Below are 19,682 nucleotides of genomic sequence, written 5' to 3'. Positions count from 1 at the left end.
TCTCTAACACACACACACACACACACACACACACACACACACACACACACACACACACACACACACACACACACACACACACACACACACACACACACACACACACACACTCTCTCTCTCTCTCTCTCTCTCTCTCTCTCTCTCTCTCTCTCTCTCTCTCTCTCTCTCTCTCTCTCTCTCTCTCTCTCTCTCTCTCTCTCTCTCTCTGCATGTACAGGCTGAGACATGAATATGACAACGTTGCTGAAGCAGGCAGAGGGGAGCATTGTCTGCTGGTTTATCTAAGAGTATCTTTTCAGATACTGCATTGAAGTACAGAGTGTGAACACTGTGTGTTCTGGCTTACCATAGCATGTGCGTCTGTCAGGGCCGAGCTTCATGAGGTGAGGGCAGGCACACGAGAAAGTCTGATTGTAGTTTATGAGGCAGAGATGTGAGCAGGGATCCTTGCCATCTTTAGCAGCACATGGGTTAGGAGCTATAGGGAAATAACAACAGAAAAATATTACAGAGGAAAGGACACTCAAACATCTCATAAATCAGTGTCTACCATCATAATTCATGTATTTTTTTAAATTTCTTATGTTTTAGGCTATATTGAAAAGCTGCACAAGGTCTACATTTAGACACTATAGTTTAACAGGATGTTTGTTCAAGAGTGTTTGTTTCTTACCCTGCGGCTGTCTGGATGGATGGTACACCTGCAGGTCAAAAGGTTGTGTGTTGGTTCTCTGAACAACAGTGACGTTGCTTCCTGTCCACTTGTTTGCTTTAGCCAGCGTGTTGGTCCTCCAGTCCGTCCAGTAAACCTCTCCTCCGTACATCGTGACTGCGAAGGGATGTGACAGATACTCGTGCCCCCTCAGAACCTCAATCAGTCCAGAACCATCGTATTTGGCTGAATAAATGGCATCAGACCTGCACACAACACAATTTTTCAGTTAGAATCTGGGCCTACCTTAAATATTTTGTACATGCATAAATTAATCGTGTGATTGTGTTCATGTCTGTGCACTTTTTTTAAATTTTTATTACCTGGCGTCAATCCAGAGGATGCGGCGCTCTAGATAGTCCACAGTGAGTCCATTTGGCCAGCCTCCGTTGCCCGTTTCTTTATGGATGGTCTTCCTTCCTTCTCCACTCATTGAGGCAGCTTCAATCCTGGGCAAGCTGGCATCCCAGTCTGTCCAGAAGAGGATCCTGCAAACATTGATATGCAGATATTAAAACATTACGATACAACAAAGCCTGTTCAAGATCTGTAGATAGACAACCCAGAAATCATTCAAACGTTATAAAACACTGTGGTTCTTTAATGAAATGTTTTCTGTTTGATATCAGCTGGAGATAGAGCATGCAGTGTTGAAGTTACCCATCGCGAGGATCCAAGGCGATGGCTCGGGGGTGCTCCACCTCTCCAGCCAGTAGAGTGGTCCTCATGGTGCCGTCCAACTTGGCCACCTCTATCTGATCCAGGTTGCTTTCCACCCAGTAAATGTTTCCAGCTATCCAGTCCACAGCCAGGCCCTCGGGGGTCGCCAGCCCGTACTGGATTACGACATCGAAACTGGTTAAAGCTACAAGGATGGGAAAAAAACCAAGGAGAGAAATGGTCAGTTATAGTTTCTTTAAACTGCTTTACCTTCTTTAAAAGGTAGGTCAACTTACATTTCCCCTATTATTAATAAGACAAAAGTAGAAACTGCATAATCATTTTATTGTGTCTACCTAATTATCTACTGTAGAAATGTGAGAACGAGCTGGTTCAAATCTGTGGGGTTTTTTCATTCTCTTCCTTTTGAAATAATTGGATCTCATCTAAATATCTTATTACTCAACAAAAAAAAAACATTCCTCTGAGGCTCTTAACTTTATTAATGAATTAACAAAATATTTCAATATGTACGCATAAAGGCATCAACCATGCAATTGGCTGAAGGCGGTGTTTTAGATTGTACTGCGCTGATCTACTTTGCCTCTCAGTATTTAAAATTCATGTAAATGTGAACAAGCTATTTGGATTCATAGTGAATGTTGCGAAACAAACTGAGATTTCCTTAAAGCAAAAGGTTAGATGATATGTTCAGGATAAAACAACATGTCAGTACAGTGAATAGGAACATAAACAAATACAGTAGAGGCTCAGCAGGGGGGTGTTAAGACTACAATTACACTGTGAGCTTTAAAAAAACTAAACATGTGGCGTACTGCAGGGCTGAAGAGACATTTCATCCAGCCTCTTCCTGTCTCTTTTATTTTCCGGTGGGACCCTAATCAGAGGGAAATGTCTAATTATTCCAGATGAGTCATTATCCTGTCTGGAGCAATGAAAACACACACACACACACACACACACACACACACACACACACACACACATACACTGTCTGTAACCCTGTTGGCTAACGTGGCACGCAGAACAACCACGTGTACACACAAACACACACATCATTTTTCAAACTTAAGTTCAGACCTGTACACATAATGTTGTCTTCATTACTGCTTCAGTGATGATGTCATCATCTGACACTCTGCTCACATGAAGCCACGATAACACGACCAACACTGCTGACATTTGACATGCTGTGCTGGATATTTTCAACAACAGGGCCATGTCACAGATATTCTAGGCATAATAAAGTTGTCAAAACTGAACTCTTGACTGAAAAGTCCAAATGGTTTACCTCAACAGAAATAAATATTAAACCCTGGTGTGCAATATCGTATTTAGAGATTAAAATGTTATGACTCATAAATGTCTCTAAGCCTGTAAAGTCAATATGGTAAATTGCCCCTGACACTCTGAGGGGCTTAATTTTTTTAGTAGAAAGTCACTTTTAATGCAAGTCTTACATTCTAAATGTCCATCTTTTACAAAATGTGATGGTTCTGCATTTATTTCTAAATGTAAATGCCCTGATGTGAACTAATTTAATGCTATCTCAATCTATGAAGACCATGTCATGTGTCAGTGGAAACCATGTAAGTGGATCTTCATTTTATGTCATATTATCCAAAAGATCTGGTGATTGTGTTTAAAACGCCTCACCTCCATTCTCGGACAGCTTCCCGCGATATATCTTGTCCTCCACCACGTCCGTCCAGTAGAGGGCGCTCTCGCTGAGATGGAAGTCGAGAGCGATGGTGTTTCTCAGTCCTGGTACCAAAACACTAAATTCTCCTTTATTCAGATCAATGCGTCGGATCTCGTGGCGGTTTGAGAAGATAATAAAGGGTTTGAAGGGATCTGTGGGTATAAACCGGAGAGATCAGTGGCCAGGTGGTAAAGGGTTAAAATACTCGGCTTAGTGACCATTGATTATCAGTGAAAATACTGCAGAGCAGCTTCACTTCATGCGTGGAAACCCTCACATCCACGCTCCACTGCGGACCAGGGAGAGAGGAGCTGTGTTCAAAGCAGCTCTAATCCCCGGTAATTAAAACACAGTGTAAATAAGACAGGAGTTATCACTAGCTAACAGGCAGCCAGACAGGCAGCAGGATGAATGACGGGGTGTTAGTGGCTGGTCTTTAAGGCCTGGTAGTGCAGCACACAATCATTATTTCATGTTTCCTATTGGCTAGTAGCTGCAGGCAGATATAATACTAAGATGAAATGTGACAGAGCAGTTTCCTCTTTCTTATACTTTTCCCCCAGACCACTCTAATGGAGCGCATATCTGCTCATTAGTTTTGATGTTTTTTCATAAAATAATAACAGCTCTAAAACATTTCCAATGTATTTTAATGTTTCCTTTGTGGACCTCTTCCCTCCATCTTATTCCTGTTTAAGAGGTATTCAAGCTGCTTTTCTGTTTTTGTCTGCAGTGCTCTGTCTACTGTCCAAACGAGTATCGCATTCTGGCAGAGTGAGCCTTCTCCAACCACACCGTTTCCTGCTTGGGCGGTCTCTCCTCTGCTTGAACCCACACTACACTTCTTGATTCTGCAGACTTGAACTCTGACAAAGCCCAGAACACAGCCACTTCTATAGCGTCCTTCCTTACTGTAGCATTAGTATCAATCAAACTTTGAAATTCCTCACTGAACCTCCATTTTCATCCATTTGCCACTCTGGTGCTGTTTTCTCTTTTCCTTACCAGTGCTCTTGCAGTTCTCCATGTCAGGCTCCAGCTCCCAGCCCTCGTAACAGGAACATTTCACACTGAACTTGTCTTGTTCACAGCGCTGACTGCACTTCAGGTGTTTGGCGCAGAAGCTCTGGATATGACAGGTCTTATTGTCGGCCCCTAACTCCATGCCCAGTGGACAGGAACAGATCACCCCCTCGCCAGGGGCCACTGTGCAGTTATGGCTGCAGTCACCATTATCGAGTGAGCACAGGTCTGTAAAAGAGGGAAAATTAAAGAAGCAATGACACAAGTGATAAATACAAAGAACTGTTATGTTTCCACAGAGGACATGGTTTTAAGATGCAGAGTTTTGCTTGCTGTTTTTGGCATCCCCTGTACTAAAACCCAGCCTGTTCTCTGTTGTCTCTTACCGCAGAGCTTCTCATCAGAGCCATCTGGGCAGTCATCAGTGCCATCACAAAGTTTCTCTGCAGGCAGGCAGATGGTGGAGTCGTTGGCACACACATGGTGGGACAGCTTACACACCAGCGCCTCGCAGTTGTCCTCATCCGAGTTGTCCTCACAGTCACTGTCGCCGTCGCACACCCAGGCTTTGCTGATACAGCGAGCTGTGGACAGACGGCGGCAATTACTTTAAGAATAGGTAATCAAGCTGAATCTAAGTAAACTGTATTAACATGGAGTGTGGCATCCTCACCAGAGTCCCTGCAGCCGAACTTCACAGCTGGATCGCACATGTGTGTGACGCCCTCACAGTTCTTCTCGTCGCTCAGGTCCATGCAGTCGGTGTCCCCGTCACAGCGCCAGCGCAGAGGGATGCACAGGCCGTCCATTCGACACTGAAACTCATCTGTGTGACAACCTCCTGGTGGACGGGTGGCTGTGGAGAGAGAGACGTCATCAGACTCTGACAGGACCATCTTCTTTAGTCCCTTCAGGACACAAAGCTTGTGCAACATCAACAGACACAAAACTAATGAGTTGTCTGTTAGAAACGTGGACGGCAAAAAGTGTTAGCCACAGGAAAAGGATACAGATTCAAGTATGCATTCACACAGAGTCATTGTTTCAGTCATAAACACAGCTGCCAATGACTCATTTTGTTATTCTTTCAATGTTGCTATTATCCAGAGATAAATGACTCATAAAATTACAAGAAGGTTTATCAAAATCTGCCTTGTGTCTTAATCTAAAAGACAACAGTTATTATATCACTTACTAAATGAGATGTATTATGTGCTAGTAGCTAGGTTGTACCCATAAGACTGGTTTGTGCCTGTGTGACTAATAGCAACCAGGGACCTCTTAAATCTACTGACTTAAATAAAAACACTCACCATGTTTGTAGTGCACGGTGCACTTCAGGGAACAAATGACAGAACAGTGCACAGATGCAACCATCCAGCATGATAATAACAACCACCTGTCACAGCTGTATTCAATCAATAAGGCTGATACAAGAGGTACAGGTTTCCCTGTGTGTTTCTTTTTGTGAATAAGGCCTTTCAACATCAGCTTTAGTTTTTATATTGCCAATATGTGATTGTATGCTATGGTTGGAAGTTGTGGTTTATTGCACCATCAAACAAAACCAGGTAGAGTGTTTAAATATTTAACAGATATTTAAGTCTTTACGGTCATTTCGATCAAAGTGAAAATATATTGTCTCCCTGCAGGTTTTCTGTATGAATAGTGACGGGAATTTAACACGCACTAAGACTATCCAGCTCAATATGAGAGTGCAGCCTTAATACAGCTGCACAGAGACTTAGTGGTTGTATGAAGACGTGCTAGTTATTACAGTTCCTTTTTGTCTCATTATAAGAAAAGGTTACTAACAGTTGGAAATCCTTCAATATTAATTCTGATTCTGTTTCCCATACACTGATCAGGGACTAGGCCAGGAACTGAGAACCCTTGCAGCACCAGTGTAAAAAAAACCCCACAACATCCTGTTATAACCAAACAGCTGTTAACTACTAACTCTGTACTGATGTGATATGACGGCTGTATGCTCTGGCTCAGTGCTCCGAACCAATACAACGCATGGCTGACATTCTGCTGAACTTTCAGAAAGAGCCACCAACGCCTTGATGAAAATCCTTTATTTTTGTGTCTCTACAGGCTTGCATGTCTTTACTTAAAATATTTGAAGAGATACCACTTTGAAATGTTTCATTGAAACACTTAAATTTTGCAACATATGACTTGTGTTGCTTTTGCAGCTCGGATCCCAAAATTCTTCTTTACAGCAATTAAAACCGTAGATGTTGGTTGTAGATATATATATTTTATTGTTGCTATGTAGGCTAAGAGTTTCAAGAAGAATACAGAAAGAGATTATGTAAGGCTCTTAAAAATGTAGTATTGTTTCGAGTGCATGGAGCGGCTTACTCCAAAACGCCTGATACTGATTTTTAGGCTGTATTGGAGCCATTCCAGTTACTGATACTCGATTTCATCTTTCTTATATAATTTCTTTTTCAATTAAGGTAGGGAACTCTGCCTAATCCTCAGGCTAACACTCACCCTGATTGGTGCAGTTAGCATGGGTCTCGTCACTGTAGTCCCCACAGTCATTATCTCCGTCACAGGTCCAGTAATCGGGGATGCAGCGGCCGCTGTTACACTTGAACTGAGCGCTGGAGCACGAGTGACTACAGCCTGCCTCGTCGCTGTTGTCCCCACAGTCATTATCTGAAAAAACAAGCAGTCAGACAACACTCACTCTCTCACATTATGAGGCGCCCGCTGCCTCAAAGGAAACATATCAATAAAAATATGCAAACAGCATAACACAGAGACAGTGAAAACAATGGAATACAAATGGAACAGAATATGAGAGGGTAAATAATGGCAGAAACTGCATAGATCACACCATGCACCATGAGGGAATGTACCGAGCGCTGATACATTGAGCTTGGCAGCAGAGCATCATAAGCCTATTATGCCCATACTAATGTTAAAGAAAACATAAAGTATTACTTTAGCACTTTTTAAAGCAGTTGATTTCATATTCATTGGGGACAGGAAAATCTATCCTGTGGTTTCACTTTTTCCCCTAATTCAAGAATTGATTGCTTACACAACAACTACACCTTCACTTTCCCTGTGAATTTGGTTGCTCTAATAAAGTATTTACATTTAATTAAATAAGCTTCAAACCCCTCTTGCAGAAACCTACAGGTAATTAATGGCAGCAGTTTTTTGGCCTCAGCTTGTGGCCGTGTTCAATTAGCAGAGAGAAGCAGCCCTAACAGTTTATTAGCCAGCCTAACTGGACGCTCCTAGAGCTCGGCTAGCATCACGGCTGTTTTGGTGCATGTTGATCTATGCACTAACCGGTCAGGTTCGGACAATTCAACTCATCAGAGCCGTCCCCACAATCCTTTTCTGAAAGACATAACCAACGGAAGACAGCAGAGTGGGCAAACACGGGACAACAAAAAACCAAACAACATAGAATAACAGAAGACAGGCGAGAAAGTAAAAACACACAACAACAACAACAACAACAACAAGACGGTGGCAAAAAAGTAAAGTGTTTAAATAACATGCACAGCAAACTGCGACAAAGGAAAGCAAGGGTGTTGCCATTTTAACAGGAACACAGAGAGAGAAGAGGACAGAAGAAAGAGCAGACACTAACCATTATCACAACGCCAGTTTATGTTGATGCAGCGGCCGTTGTTGCAGGTAAACTGGGTGAGGGGGAAACATGTGGGGTAGGCTGTGGACAAAACAAGAGTTTCAACATGTTGCTCTTAAAAACTGCTCACTTCATATCAAAATAGCATCCACAGTAAGAGAACTACAAATCATTAAAAAACCTGAGACCAAACCAGACTACAAGAATAAGTAGACCAACCGCACGAGGCAGGTTCATCTGAGCGATCGCCGCAGTCATCGTCCAGGTCACACGTCCAGGAGATAGGGATGCAGCGCCCACTAGCGCATGAGTACTGATTAGGAGGGCAAGTACGAGCTAAAGGACAACACGGAGAGGGGATCATGAGGAAAAGGAAAACAAGAAACAAACACCACTAAGATTTCAGTATGGGGATGTGTTTGTTTGTCTACCTGAACAGGTGGTGTTTGATTCGTCCTCGTCGTTCCCACAGTCGTTGTCCCCGTCACACAGCCAGCGCAGAGGGATGCAGCGGTTGTTCTTGCACTTAAACCTGTCTGTGGGGCAGGTGTGCTGGTCTGGAGAGAAGAAAGGATGCATTGAAGAGCAAGACGGAAACAGGGGGGGAAAAAAATGTGAGAAGCTGTGTTGGAGAGAGGAATACAGCATATGAAGAGGTGAGAAAGTGGAGGGATGTGATGTGCAAATGAGTGAAAGATAAGAGTTATTTTATTTTGTTTTTCTTTCTGGACGGGTCTTTATTATGTCTGGGAGAGGAACTTGTCTGCACCACAACCACAGGCAGACACACAAGAGAGCTTTTCCAGATTGCATGTGCTCACACATACACAAAATGAGATGGCTTAAACACACACTCACTCGATTTCAGCTCTCTCATTTTATTCTGGCATCACCAGACTGTAAAATTCAGCTTCTCTGGAATCATATGACTCAGTACCAACAAGAGGAGAGCTGTTTTTTTTTCCAAAGAATTGATACATTCGATGAACGAATGTGTTTGTGTAACTCACGGCACAGATCAAGAGCCTCGTCGCTGTTGTCCAGACAGTCGTTGTCTCCGTCGCACTTCCAGCGCTCCTGGATGCAGCGGTTGTTCTTGCAAGCGAACTCCCCGGGCTGGCACTGGGGAGGGGGCACATAGGACGGGTTGGCTGTGGAAGAAGGAGTTGAGAAAAAAAAAGGGATTAAAGAAATGTGACAGACAGTTACAACATTTTGAGTTACAAAATCCTGCAAAAGTTCAAAAACCAAACTTATTGAAAAGAGCAATTAAAGGATGAGAAAAAAGCCGGTTTAAACCATCTATCTCGTATCAAAAATAAAGCTCAGAAGACTAAGACTTGAATATAAGTTCAAACATTCAAGAGGGGACAGAATAACAGATAAACACTATGTAATATAGAGTCTAATCGATTCATTAAGACTTTGTCAGAGGTGATTAATTTGTCCAGTTTTTTAGTTTATAATCTGAACACAATCGAGGCTTTAAAAGGGACCTACTTACTGCAGGGGATTTTATTGGACTGAATTACATAACGCAGCTGCTTTTGTTATTTTGCCCACCTCTATGTGTTCATTATTTTTTGTCAAACACTTCCAACAAAAACCCACAGTCACACAGCCTGACTCATCCTCTCCCAACATACCAAAAATAAAAGCTTAATGTTGAGAAAATGAAGTGCCATGAGAAACAACCTTTTAGTCTCACACACACATGCACACACACACACATGAAGCATCCATGTTTGCACTCACCTTTGCAGCTGGTGTTATCTGCTGGGTCGAGTATTTGGTCTTCTGCACAGGCACACTGCCGGCCGCCTGGAATGGCCAGACACAAACTGCTGCAGCCGCCGTTGTACACACGGCACGCGTTTGAGCCTGTAAATGAAGAAACATCCGCAGATGTGTAAGGATGAATGCAAACACAAATTGGTTTCATGAATGCCTCATGTACTGTATTTATAGAGCCATCATTTATGCTTGGATGGACAGAACAATAATCCCTTGTACCTTGCTGCTGTTGGGGGTCGTACATTCGGATCTCAAAGATGGGCGGTCTCTCGTTGCGCAGCAGAGTGGCGACGCCAGTGGTGGTGTCCAACTTGTAAATGCTGCCACTGCGATACTCGTTCCAGAACAAGAAGTTTTTATAGTGGCAGAGACCAAAGGCGTGGTTCAGCTCCTGACCTTCGTACACAGTCTGGTGATGTGGGAAAAGCAGCAAAACGGTCAAATATTCTTCCTAAACAGACTGCTGACCTCTGTGCCCAGAATGACAGTTCCAAACATTTTCATACAAATAAAGATAGAAGAGAGTATACACAATTTAAGATGAAGTGTGATGTTTTTTGTTTTCTCCCTTTGACATTTCAATCAATTATGCTAAAACTCTAAATCTATTTGCCTTAAAGCAGAGATAGATTTAATAAAATAAATTTAAAAAAAGGTCATGGATCTCTCTGGTAATAAAATACATTCTTCAGTATGTAAGTAACATTTTTGATTTTAGTTTTTAAGCATGAACTGTTAAATTCCACACACTGGATAATACATTGAAAATGCTTGAAACCCTGCCCATTAAAAAAAACAGCACAGAGACCCGTTAAAACAACAAAATGCTGAGGAATGAGCAGTATTAAAAAGGCTAAAGCCCACAGTCTTCAGCCTGAAGGACCACACACAGTCCTCCACTGCTTTAAAATACATTCTTTATGAGCTCCCTCAGCAAATGCCAGACCCCGTCAAAATAATCCCCTGCCTCCATTCCGGTGCACCACTCCGTCTGTTTACTGCATGAAATAATCCTGGTGATGGCGAGCGAGTGCTGACCTTGCGTTCTGAGCTGTTGAGGTGGACCATCTCGATGCGGTCGTAGTAGGCATCCACCCAGTAGAGGACTCCCTGTGGGATGTCCAGACTCAGACCATTGGGCCACAGCACCGTCTTACTGGTCAGGAACACGTTTCTGTTGGAGCCGTCCATCCAAGCCCGCTCGATTTTGCCCCTTTTGCTCTCCTTAGGGTCCTCCTCCCAGTCCGTCCAGTACATCCACCTGAGGACACACAAAGGGGAGTGTAATGACTGACATGTGGTAGAAAAAAAAGTTGAATTTATATTCAGTCACTTTGAAGAGTCTCTGGGCATTAACAGAGCCGATTGCATATTGGTAAATCTCTAGCTACCCTAAAGCGCAAAACAGTCATCAGAGCATCCAGGTAGCTCCACAGTTTTTCTCAGCTGATCACCCAGAGGCAAACCAGGAACTTAAATACCTGTCAATCTTCTCCACTGATCTCAGCTCAGCCTGTGAGCCTCAGCTGTCAGGAATATTCCGCAAAACTAGACACAATCCCCCATACTGGAAGATGACTGGCATTAGCATTAACATTTCATATTCCCTCTTCCTTTCTTTTCTGCAGATTTCCCCCTCCTCCTCCTCTCTTCTCCCTGAGCCTGACTGATTACAGGCATTAGTGGAGGCGAGTGCCTTTCCCTTGGGGAGTGTGTGGACACACATCACCCTGTCACTAGCAATCCAAATAGTGTGTGTGTGTGTGTGTGTATGCCTATGAGAGCGTTTATTTTTTTTTATAAGAGAGTGTAAGGTCAGATCGATGATACTTATCCATAAAAAGCAAGATTAAGAGCTATTTGAAATAGTGCGAGAGATATGCCTGTGTGTTAAAAGCTTTGGAGGAAATCTATCATTTAACACTGAAAATGATCCACATGTTTATTAAATAGTGTGTGATGATGAGTGTAATATATAGCCACATCACATTTTTAAAAGCCATGATTTACAATGGATACTGCAGAACATTGTGAAGAGACATGACAAACACCCCTTCACTGCAAAACAGCTATCTCAGAACTGGCATCATTTGAACTGCTGCCTAAATCTCTACCTGGCAGAGCGGCTCTTACTCTTGATCCTTCTCAGTGACCTTTATGTACTATCTCTGGACTAAAAACATCAAACTCCATCACTCCCTCCACCTCTTTGTCCTCCTTACCCGTTGACGGGATCCACTACGATGGCTCGAGGGTGAGTCATTTTTCCCTCGATGAGGGTTTTGCGAGTCTGTGAAGCCTTTTCCAGCCGAGCCACACTGATGGTTTTCTTAGGCCCATCATCTGTCCAGTACAAGTTGTCAGCCATCCAGTCGACGGCTATGCCCTCTACTGTGTGAATGCCTGTCAGAAAAATATACTGTTTTTTTAGAACACGCATTAAAGCAATACTGACTGCAAAATCGCTTACACCTTACTACACAATAAGCATGTATTTATTAGTATTTTCATCATTTAGGCTTTTAAAAGTCTAAATTTGTGTCTTCTCCTTATAAGGATCATGTGGACAAAAATAACCCAAACCTTTTTTTTTTAAATAATTTTAAAGCCTATGGTTGATTATCACTCAATGTTAACCTGTTTATAAACCTTACATGATTTCAGAAAATACACACTGGCCCTTGTACTGTATTTTCTATCCAGATTTTGTTTCCATCATTTTTGTTAGACTAATTAGATATCCTACCTTCCTTCACAATAGTATCTCTCTCCGTTCCATCAATCTTCTGTCGTCCGATGATGTAGCTGGTGGCGTCGGCAAAGTAAATGAACTCGCTCTCTGAATGAAAGTCCAGAGCTCTGGGGTTCATCAGATTCTCAATTGGGATCATGTACTCGTCTGGCACCTTGGCATTCAAATCCATGCCCCTGATGACCCCTGGCCGACCTTTCCCATACACCAGGAAGAGTTCATGTTCGGGTTCTGCGGAAAAAACAATAAATCAGAGAGAAAAAAAGACTGTATGGTAGACCTGGATTTATGTGTGCGGAATACAACAGACATTTGACACTAACTTCTTTCACCTGCCTATAGCCTGCCCTTTACAGATTTCTGTTGACAAATAATCAAAAAACTAGCTGCTGACTCATGGTTTCCTCTTTTCCAAATAATGTGTATTGATTAAACAAGCAAATAGCATGCAAGACCAGCAAAAGGCCTAAATGAAAATTAAGTGATTTTCAATCATGGCAGAGAAAGATTAGCCGGAGGAGAGGGCTGCCTATAGTTGAATCAATTGTGTTTTTCTCAAGGACAGTTTATTCTCAGCAGGCAGATCGATGTGATTTCATTATTGGTTGATAGAATATGAAAACACCTCTCAGAACAAGCTGAATCAGCCTGACAGCTTTATGTGGAGGTCAGTTCAGAGGTAGAGAGTAAGACCTAGTTCTCTGCTCTTCTTTTTTTTTTGCATAGCTTTCTCCCAGCCCCCCGGCCCAGGGGAGAACCACATCCCTGATCCAACCTTGGCTGCCCTTGTCTTCAGGTCAGTAGAGCTGAATCACTGCAGCCCCTGACTTAATACTTACAGTTAGGCTGGGAGCACGCAGAGATCAGCTCTGGATGTGCTGAGTCTACACTACAGTGCAGCGGTTCCCTTCTTTATCAGATATTCACCCAAAGTCCTGTTAGATGAGCTTCTTGGCAGCTAAAGTGATAATGTGAATTTATTCTAAACTTATTTTTCTTGAATACATTAAAATACCAATGTTGATGTTACATCATTTTTTTTTAATCACAATTAAACTGTCAATGTTATTTATCAATAGTTTCAACAATGTATCCAAAATTAAGTTAGCTATTTTTAACCGCCATAATTTCCACTACTTTTAGCTAACCACGACGAATTAAACCATTAATGTATACAGCTACTTTACAGAACTATAACAAGCTAAAGTAGCCTTCAGCTACATGTTTTTAATTTTTTATTTATTTTATTTTTTATTTTTTTGTTAATTTATACATTAGAAAATAAGGAACTTACGTTTGTTTTTGTGTGTTGTTTTCTTGTTAAATCTTAACCATAAAGCCAGCATTTTAAGCTAACTGTTAGCTTCATTGCTAGTTTACCAGATGTCACCAATGGTCTCCATAAGGCTCAGTGCATACTTTCTCAATTTCTTTCAATTCAAAGAAGTAAAAAGAAGGCAGGCATGAGACTAGTTGAACATAAAGATAACAAGTGTTTAGCTCTTTGTAACTTTAGCTAGTTATCTATTTCAATTATTGGGTTATTTCGCACCTTTAGGTCACTTCACGTTTTTTACTTTAAGTAGAATTCAACCAATAATTCATAACTTTATTATGCTAACAATATTTTACCAGTGTGTTTTATAAAACAATAAATGTACATATTTTTTTACAAGTGTTTTACTTTACTTTTAGGTCTGAGACTGTGAAAGAGTATTTTGACAGCTATCTCACAGTAACAACTGAAATCTCTTTGTAGTCATCATTATTTAATTTCTCTGTAGTCCCACTCACTTTTGCAGGATTTGCCATCACTGCCTAGGCTGAATCCAGAGCGACAGCGGCAGGTTCGGGTTTTGTGGCCGTTTCCCAGCAGACAGATGTCAGAGCAGCCTCCGGCCTTCCCATTCTGGTCCACCTCACATGCATGGCTACGTACTACACACCACAGAGATCGGAAATTAACACCAAAGAACCAGAAGCACCAAAACAGTTTTTACAAGTGCATAAAATAAAAAAAAACATTTGAGTCTACCTGGCGGCTGGCGTCTCTGGTGGTAGACGTGCAGTGCTCCTCCTTTGTCTACCCTGGTCACCACTTGGTAGTCTGTGCTGTTGAAGCGGTTAACTCTGATCACGCTGGTTTTCGGCTGCATGTTAGCGTTGTCTGAGTTGGTGGCGTACAGATAGTTTTCAAACACAGTCAGCCCGTAAAGGTGCTCGATCTTTCAGTCGGGAAAATGGAAAGTCAGAATACAAAAGCAGTTAAGGGAGACTGTAACAGAGAGGAAGATGGTATTTGTACTAATGTTTTTTACTTGGTAAGCATAAAATATGTGTTGTGGATAAAAGACAGTTCTACACTCACTGATTTTCACTCTGGATGTTTGTTTCTGGATGTACTATGCCCTTATATAAACATATTGGACCATGATGGATAAAAATCTCAATATTCAATGTGATGTTCACTCCGGTTAGTCTGGTGAGTCCATCCTTTTTCTTATATGGAAAACCTCAGTCCATTACTGCCATTATACATGGCCACTTACCACAAAAATATAATTATCCTCCATGTTCAAAAGAAATCTTTTTAGTAACTTTTCCCCATGGTTAGTTATATTTTACAAGTGACTGTAAAATAGTAATGTAGCACCAAGATGTATCGTTGCCATGGTTTCTTTTAATTTAAAAACCTGCTGTGTTGTGGTGCACTGTTAACTGTTTACCAGAAGTCTTTTAGAGGTGTCCTGTTACACATCTCTGGCAGCTCTCTGGCTTTGGTTGTTCTATATTTATTTTTTGCTTATGGTACACAATAGTGTTATATGGTGATGTAAAGGGTAGAACTGTGAGGAACCAGAATAGCTTCCCCTTCTCCAACAGAAGGAAAATCACTGACAAATCAGTCCTCTATCTGACAAAATGAGGAAGAAAAGCAGGGCTAAGACTTTGAGATCTGACCAAACATAGTCAGTGACTCAGTGTCCCATGAGGCCATGTCTGCAGCGGCAGTAAACCTGAGGTGTCATTGTGGTAGGCTGCAAGGAGCTCGCTGGACCAAAGAGAGACACGCAGAGGGACACGGACAGTGAGTTAGATAAAAATGTTACTATCATAGGCTGAAGTACAAAGCTCTGCTGAGGTGACACTCTCTATGGAGACCTGCTGAGCTATCACACTGTCCAAAAAACACGATATTGGTGGAGGGCAGATGTCCAAAAGGTTAGGTTTGAGTCCAGCCTGTGGCTCCTTTCCTGCATGCCATTCCCCCCATCCCTGGTTTTCTACTCTAACCACTGTTCTATCTAATAAAGGCACCAAGGCCAAAATAAATCTAAAAAAAACAAAAACAACAACAAAAACAACACATTAGTTATAGGGTACTAGTTCAGCTCAGTTGGTGGAGCAGGACTAACATTTACAAAGGTTACAGTCCTCTTAGCATTGGTCGCATGTTCAACTTTTAAAGTTTCACCTTAAAAAGAGAGTATGTCAGGCCTTTGTAAAGATAAACATTCTTAATAAAACCGCCCACTCTAAGCCCCATCAATAACAACCTCCCTTTTAACCTTTACTTGAAGGATGAGCAAGTTCTAATGTCCTATAACAGGTGCTAACACACACACACGGAGCAAGAGAAGTGGTTTTGTTTGTCTTTTTTCCCTCAGGCTGGGTGAGTAAATGAAGCCATTACTTCTTTACAAATCACAGTTAAAGCCATGGCAACACGTTTAAGACCCTCTGTGCTTCACCAGCGCTGCAACATCTAAACAACAGCTTCAGTATTAGACAGAATTAATCAGCCACTTGAATGAAAAGGCAAATGTCCACGATCTTTTCGCTGCTCATTAATCAGTGTGCAAGAAGACATCATGGGAGCACACAGGAGAAACATCAGGTGTGTTATAAATGTAAAGGGAGCAATAAAGCACACTTTATAGTTCTTCAAACATTATAAAGGATTCACAAGACAGCAGATTTAAGAGAGATTATTCGATGCTAATGTTATGAACAGTAGCTGTTCTTACCAGCAGGCCTTGGATGATGGTGTGTCGGTTCTTGCCTTCGTAGTCCACGACCTCGATGTAGTCCAGATATGCATCAGCCCAGTACACCAGCCTGCTGACCAGGTCCAGCGTGATGCCATGCGGAAACACAATCTTACTGTCCACTAGCTTGGTTCTGTTCTGGCCGTCCATGTCGCAACGCTCTACTTTTGGGATCTGACCGTAGTCTGTGAAGAAAACCTTCCTGTGGACAACAAAGGATCAGACCTGATCAGGACACATGGACAAGATTCCATATTTGGCTCATTTATCTTTGTTAGTGTTAGTTTGTGAGTATCCCTAGTTATTTCAAGGCTCTGGAGCTTCTGGAGTGTATTTGTGAACATTTGTAGTTTTTCAGTCAGGGAATATTTTGAAGGAAAACATTTTCACTGGAAACCAGATTTATCAAGTAAAGTTTGTCAGAGCATAATCTTTATTTTCCTAAGTTTAACACTGCTGCTAAAAACAAAAACATAATTACACTTATCAAATATCTTGGGATTTCCTGTCAAAACGAAACCTAAAAAAAACTTTGCGAGTCATTCCGGAACCAGTAACCAGCAAACAAAGAACAGTAGAAATTTGATCTTGCTTTTTTTTTTTTTTAACAGAAAAAAAATGTCTATGTAAGAAGTGGTCATTGACCTTTAAGCTCAACAAAGGATTTTATTTTCTGTTATTCGTTCTTATTGCTGTTTTTCTCCCCCTCTAATGACCCTGCAGACCTGACAAAAGAAAACAGCTCCTGGGAATCCACCTAACCTTGTTACTGGGAGAACCAACTACACCCAAGGATATGTGCAGGAACGCATGCAGCTCCGAGCAACTTAGCGCACATACACAGATGTTTTCATTTTCCTTCGCTCAGACATATGTACACTCACAAAAACATGCACCACAGTTATACAAACACTTTGAGGAACTCAGTGATAAGGGCTGGTACCAAACAACATAGCTGTTACAAAATCATGGGTTTTTTTCAAACTGAAAATCTAGCATCAGCATACCACAGAGAAACAGGACATCTGTACTCAATTACTCCAATGTCAAAGCCTTCGTTTGGCCTCCCCCCGTTTCAACAAGTTTGGTAACAATGACAGATTAAAAAAACGGACTCTTCTTGCTCTCATGTAACTGTTAGTTTGCAAGGTTTACTTAGAGGGAATCTTACAGTATGTGCACATTTATAGTATATTTCCTTTCATTTCATGTGTGTGTGCTTTTGTTATGCATTAGACGGATAGAAAGTGGTCTAACTGACCCCATGGTGGGGTCCAGGGCGATGCCTTTGGGGTTGTACAGCTCCTGGTCCAGAAGGGTGACACATGTCTGCCCGTCCTTGTCACACACAAAGATCCTGTCGTCCACGTCATCCACAAAGTAGAAGTTTCCGGTGAGCCAGTCAATGGCCATCTGTTCCACATCTGGAGAGAGAGAGGGGGGGGAGGAGAGGAGGGGGTTCGACGTGGACACAGGAGATACAGGAAGAAGGTATACAATTTCAGTGTGTGATGTTTTTGTACACACTTGCACAGATGAGTAAGAGGTTTGACTCATAGTCATGTGATGAAGTACATTTGTCAGCAATACTGTGTAGAAGCTATTTCAAGAGCTGCAAAAACACAAGCACACATTCATACACAGTCCAGATTTTTAGGTTTGTATTTAGTGTAGTTTTCCTGACTGACAAATGAGATGACATACAACACAACTTAGCATATGTCTAAGTATCATGTCTATCATTCAAAGTTACACAGATGGACAGATAGTGAGACAGACTGTTTGGTGCCTCAAGGTGTGAGATGTTGCAGAGATGTAGCTAAGCCATGACGAATGTGCTTTTTTTGGTTATATTTCTTTTCCAAACTCTCAGCTCAAGGGGCAGGCTGGGCATGCATGAAAATCAAACATTTAGACTCATTACATGGCTTCACACACATTTAATGGAAAATTTACAGTCTACAGAATTTCAACAGAGACTAGGCTGTAAAAGAGAAAAAAAAACACTAGAATAACCCCGCTTCGTCGGAACTGGTCTCAATGCGGTTCAGGACCACATAGGAGGGTATGAAAGAAGAGAAAATAGTGAAAAAAAAAAAAAAAAGGAACGACATGAGACATTAATATACCCCTCTCTGTCTCATTCCCTGCTCTTCCTTCCTTTCGTCAAACACCAGCTCAGCCACAGTGAGCCCGAGCCAAGGGTCAGAGACAGAAAGCTATTGTTAAAGCTGAATGAAAGGAGATGTGAGGGAATTAAAGGTCCAGGATGATCAATTTACTGCAGCAAGTAAGTGGTGGAGAGCAACAAAGTCCGCCTTTAACATTGTATTTGACGTGAGATTCTTGCTCTTTTCTGAAGTTGTATTCATTTATTCAACTCCATATTTTTACTCAAAGTATTTCACAGCTAGAGTAAGCGATTTCATGGCAAACTTAATGTAATTCATATATTTAAATAAATATGTAAGCAGTATATTAAATGTAATGCACTGCTGAAAAAAAATATCAAACTACCAAACAGTATAAAAACTGTAAGAATAAGCTCTACAGGGGCTCAGTGTAGACTAGCGGTCATGTAAAGCGCCCCATGTGCGGAGGCTATTGTCTTCTAAGTGCTCCCCCTGCTCCTTCCCTGCATGTCATTCCCTACTCTCTCATCCCTGTTTCCAACTCTATCCACTGACTTATTGATACAGACATAAAATCCCAAAGATAAACTTAATAAAAGGGTAAGCTCCTCGATTAAGCTAGCACAATGCTTTCCAATAATTTAAAATATGATGACAGGTACAGGGGTCTGCCTGCATAGCTGATACTTTCAATACAAATGTAGCAATAAAACAGACGGTTTTGGCCCCTTGAGCTCAATGCAAACCAGCATTGCACAAACAGACATCGTGTTGAAAAGTTGTAATTAGGCAACAGTTCATTTCCATTTCATTTCTGACTGTGGTTGTGCAAAGGGACTGACTCATACTTCATCAAGCATAGACTTTTTTTAAATTTAAATAAAGAAATCTTAAAAAGTGAAATGAAGCTATACATGGACATTTGAATGGGCAAGAGAGTGAGAGAGGGAGGAAAGAAGGAATGGGAAGGAGGGCTTTACAAACCACAGGATTTGTATTTTAACAGCTGCCACAAGCTCTGCTCTCCACAGCCACACACAATAACACACTGACTCTCACACAACCTCTCAGACACCGGGCTAAAGTCGTGCTGCGGGGGGCCCTGGTCGTGCAGTGGGAGGTGCTAAGGGTGGAGGTCTAATAAGGTGGTATGTTTACTGAGGCGACTGGGTCACTGTGATGATTTGGGGGAACTCAAGGATCGATTTTCTC

General features: G+C 41.8%; 1 protein-coding gene across 2 annotated transcripts in view; it reads right to left on the bottom strand.

The window, feature by feature from the left end:
- The window catches only part of LOC109992516 (low-density lipoprotein receptor-related protein 1), an 88,902-nt gene that overhangs the window by 32,653 nt on the left and 36,567 nt on the right, over positions 1 to 19,682 (bottom strand). For both annotated transcript variants that reach the window (XM_020645158.3, XM_065954921.1), the window contains exons 7-28: positions 17,600 to 17,762; positions 16,318 to 16,540; positions 14,325 to 14,514; positions 14,084 to 14,227; positions 12,284 to 12,520; positions 11,760 to 11,940; positions 10,576 to 10,798; positions 9,757 to 9,946; positions 9,499 to 9,624; positions 8,754 to 8,894; positions 8,175 to 8,300; positions 7,963 to 8,079; positions 7,744 to 7,824; positions 6,624 to 6,791; positions 4,792 to 4,974; positions 4,505 to 4,702; positions 4,101 to 4,346; positions 3,050 to 3,247; positions 1,373 to 1,577; positions 1,036 to 1,200; positions 674 to 918; positions 347 to 478 (exon numbers count right to left, since the gene is read on the bottom strand). In XM_020645158.3, the coding sequence (XP_020500814.1) occupies positions 347 to 478; positions 674 to 918; positions 1,036 to 1,200; positions 1,373 to 1,577; positions 3,050 to 3,247; positions 4,101 to 4,346; positions 4,505 to 4,702; positions 4,792 to 4,974; positions 6,624 to 6,791; positions 7,744 to 7,824; positions 7,963 to 8,079; positions 8,175 to 8,300; positions 8,754 to 8,894; positions 9,499 to 9,624; positions 9,757 to 9,946; positions 10,576 to 10,798; positions 11,760 to 11,940; positions 12,284 to 12,520; positions 14,084 to 14,227; positions 14,325 to 14,514; positions 16,318 to 16,540; positions 17,600 to 17,762 (3,882 nt within the window). The remainder of the gene's footprint in view (positions 1 to 346; positions 479 to 673; positions 919 to 1,035; positions 1,201 to 1,372; positions 1,578 to 3,049; positions 3,248 to 4,100; positions 4,347 to 4,504; positions 4,703 to 4,791; positions 4,975 to 6,623; positions 6,792 to 7,743; positions 7,825 to 7,962; positions 8,080 to 8,174; positions 8,301 to 8,753; positions 8,895 to 9,498; positions 9,625 to 9,756; positions 9,947 to 10,575; positions 10,799 to 11,759; positions 11,941 to 12,283; positions 12,521 to 14,083; positions 14,228 to 14,324; positions 14,515 to 16,317; positions 16,541 to 17,599; positions 17,763 to 19,682) is intronic.

The sequence above is a fragment of the Labrus bergylta genome, chromosome 5, assembly GCF_963930695.1.
Source record: "Labrus bergylta chromosome 5, fLabBer1.1, whole genome shotgun sequence".
Classification (NCBI taxonomy): Eukaryota; Metazoa; Chordata; class Actinopteri; order Labriformes; family Labridae; genus Labrus; species Labrus bergylta.
Note: the sequence above shows the minus strand (reverse complement) of the source record. Positions and strands in the feature narration are given on the sequence as shown.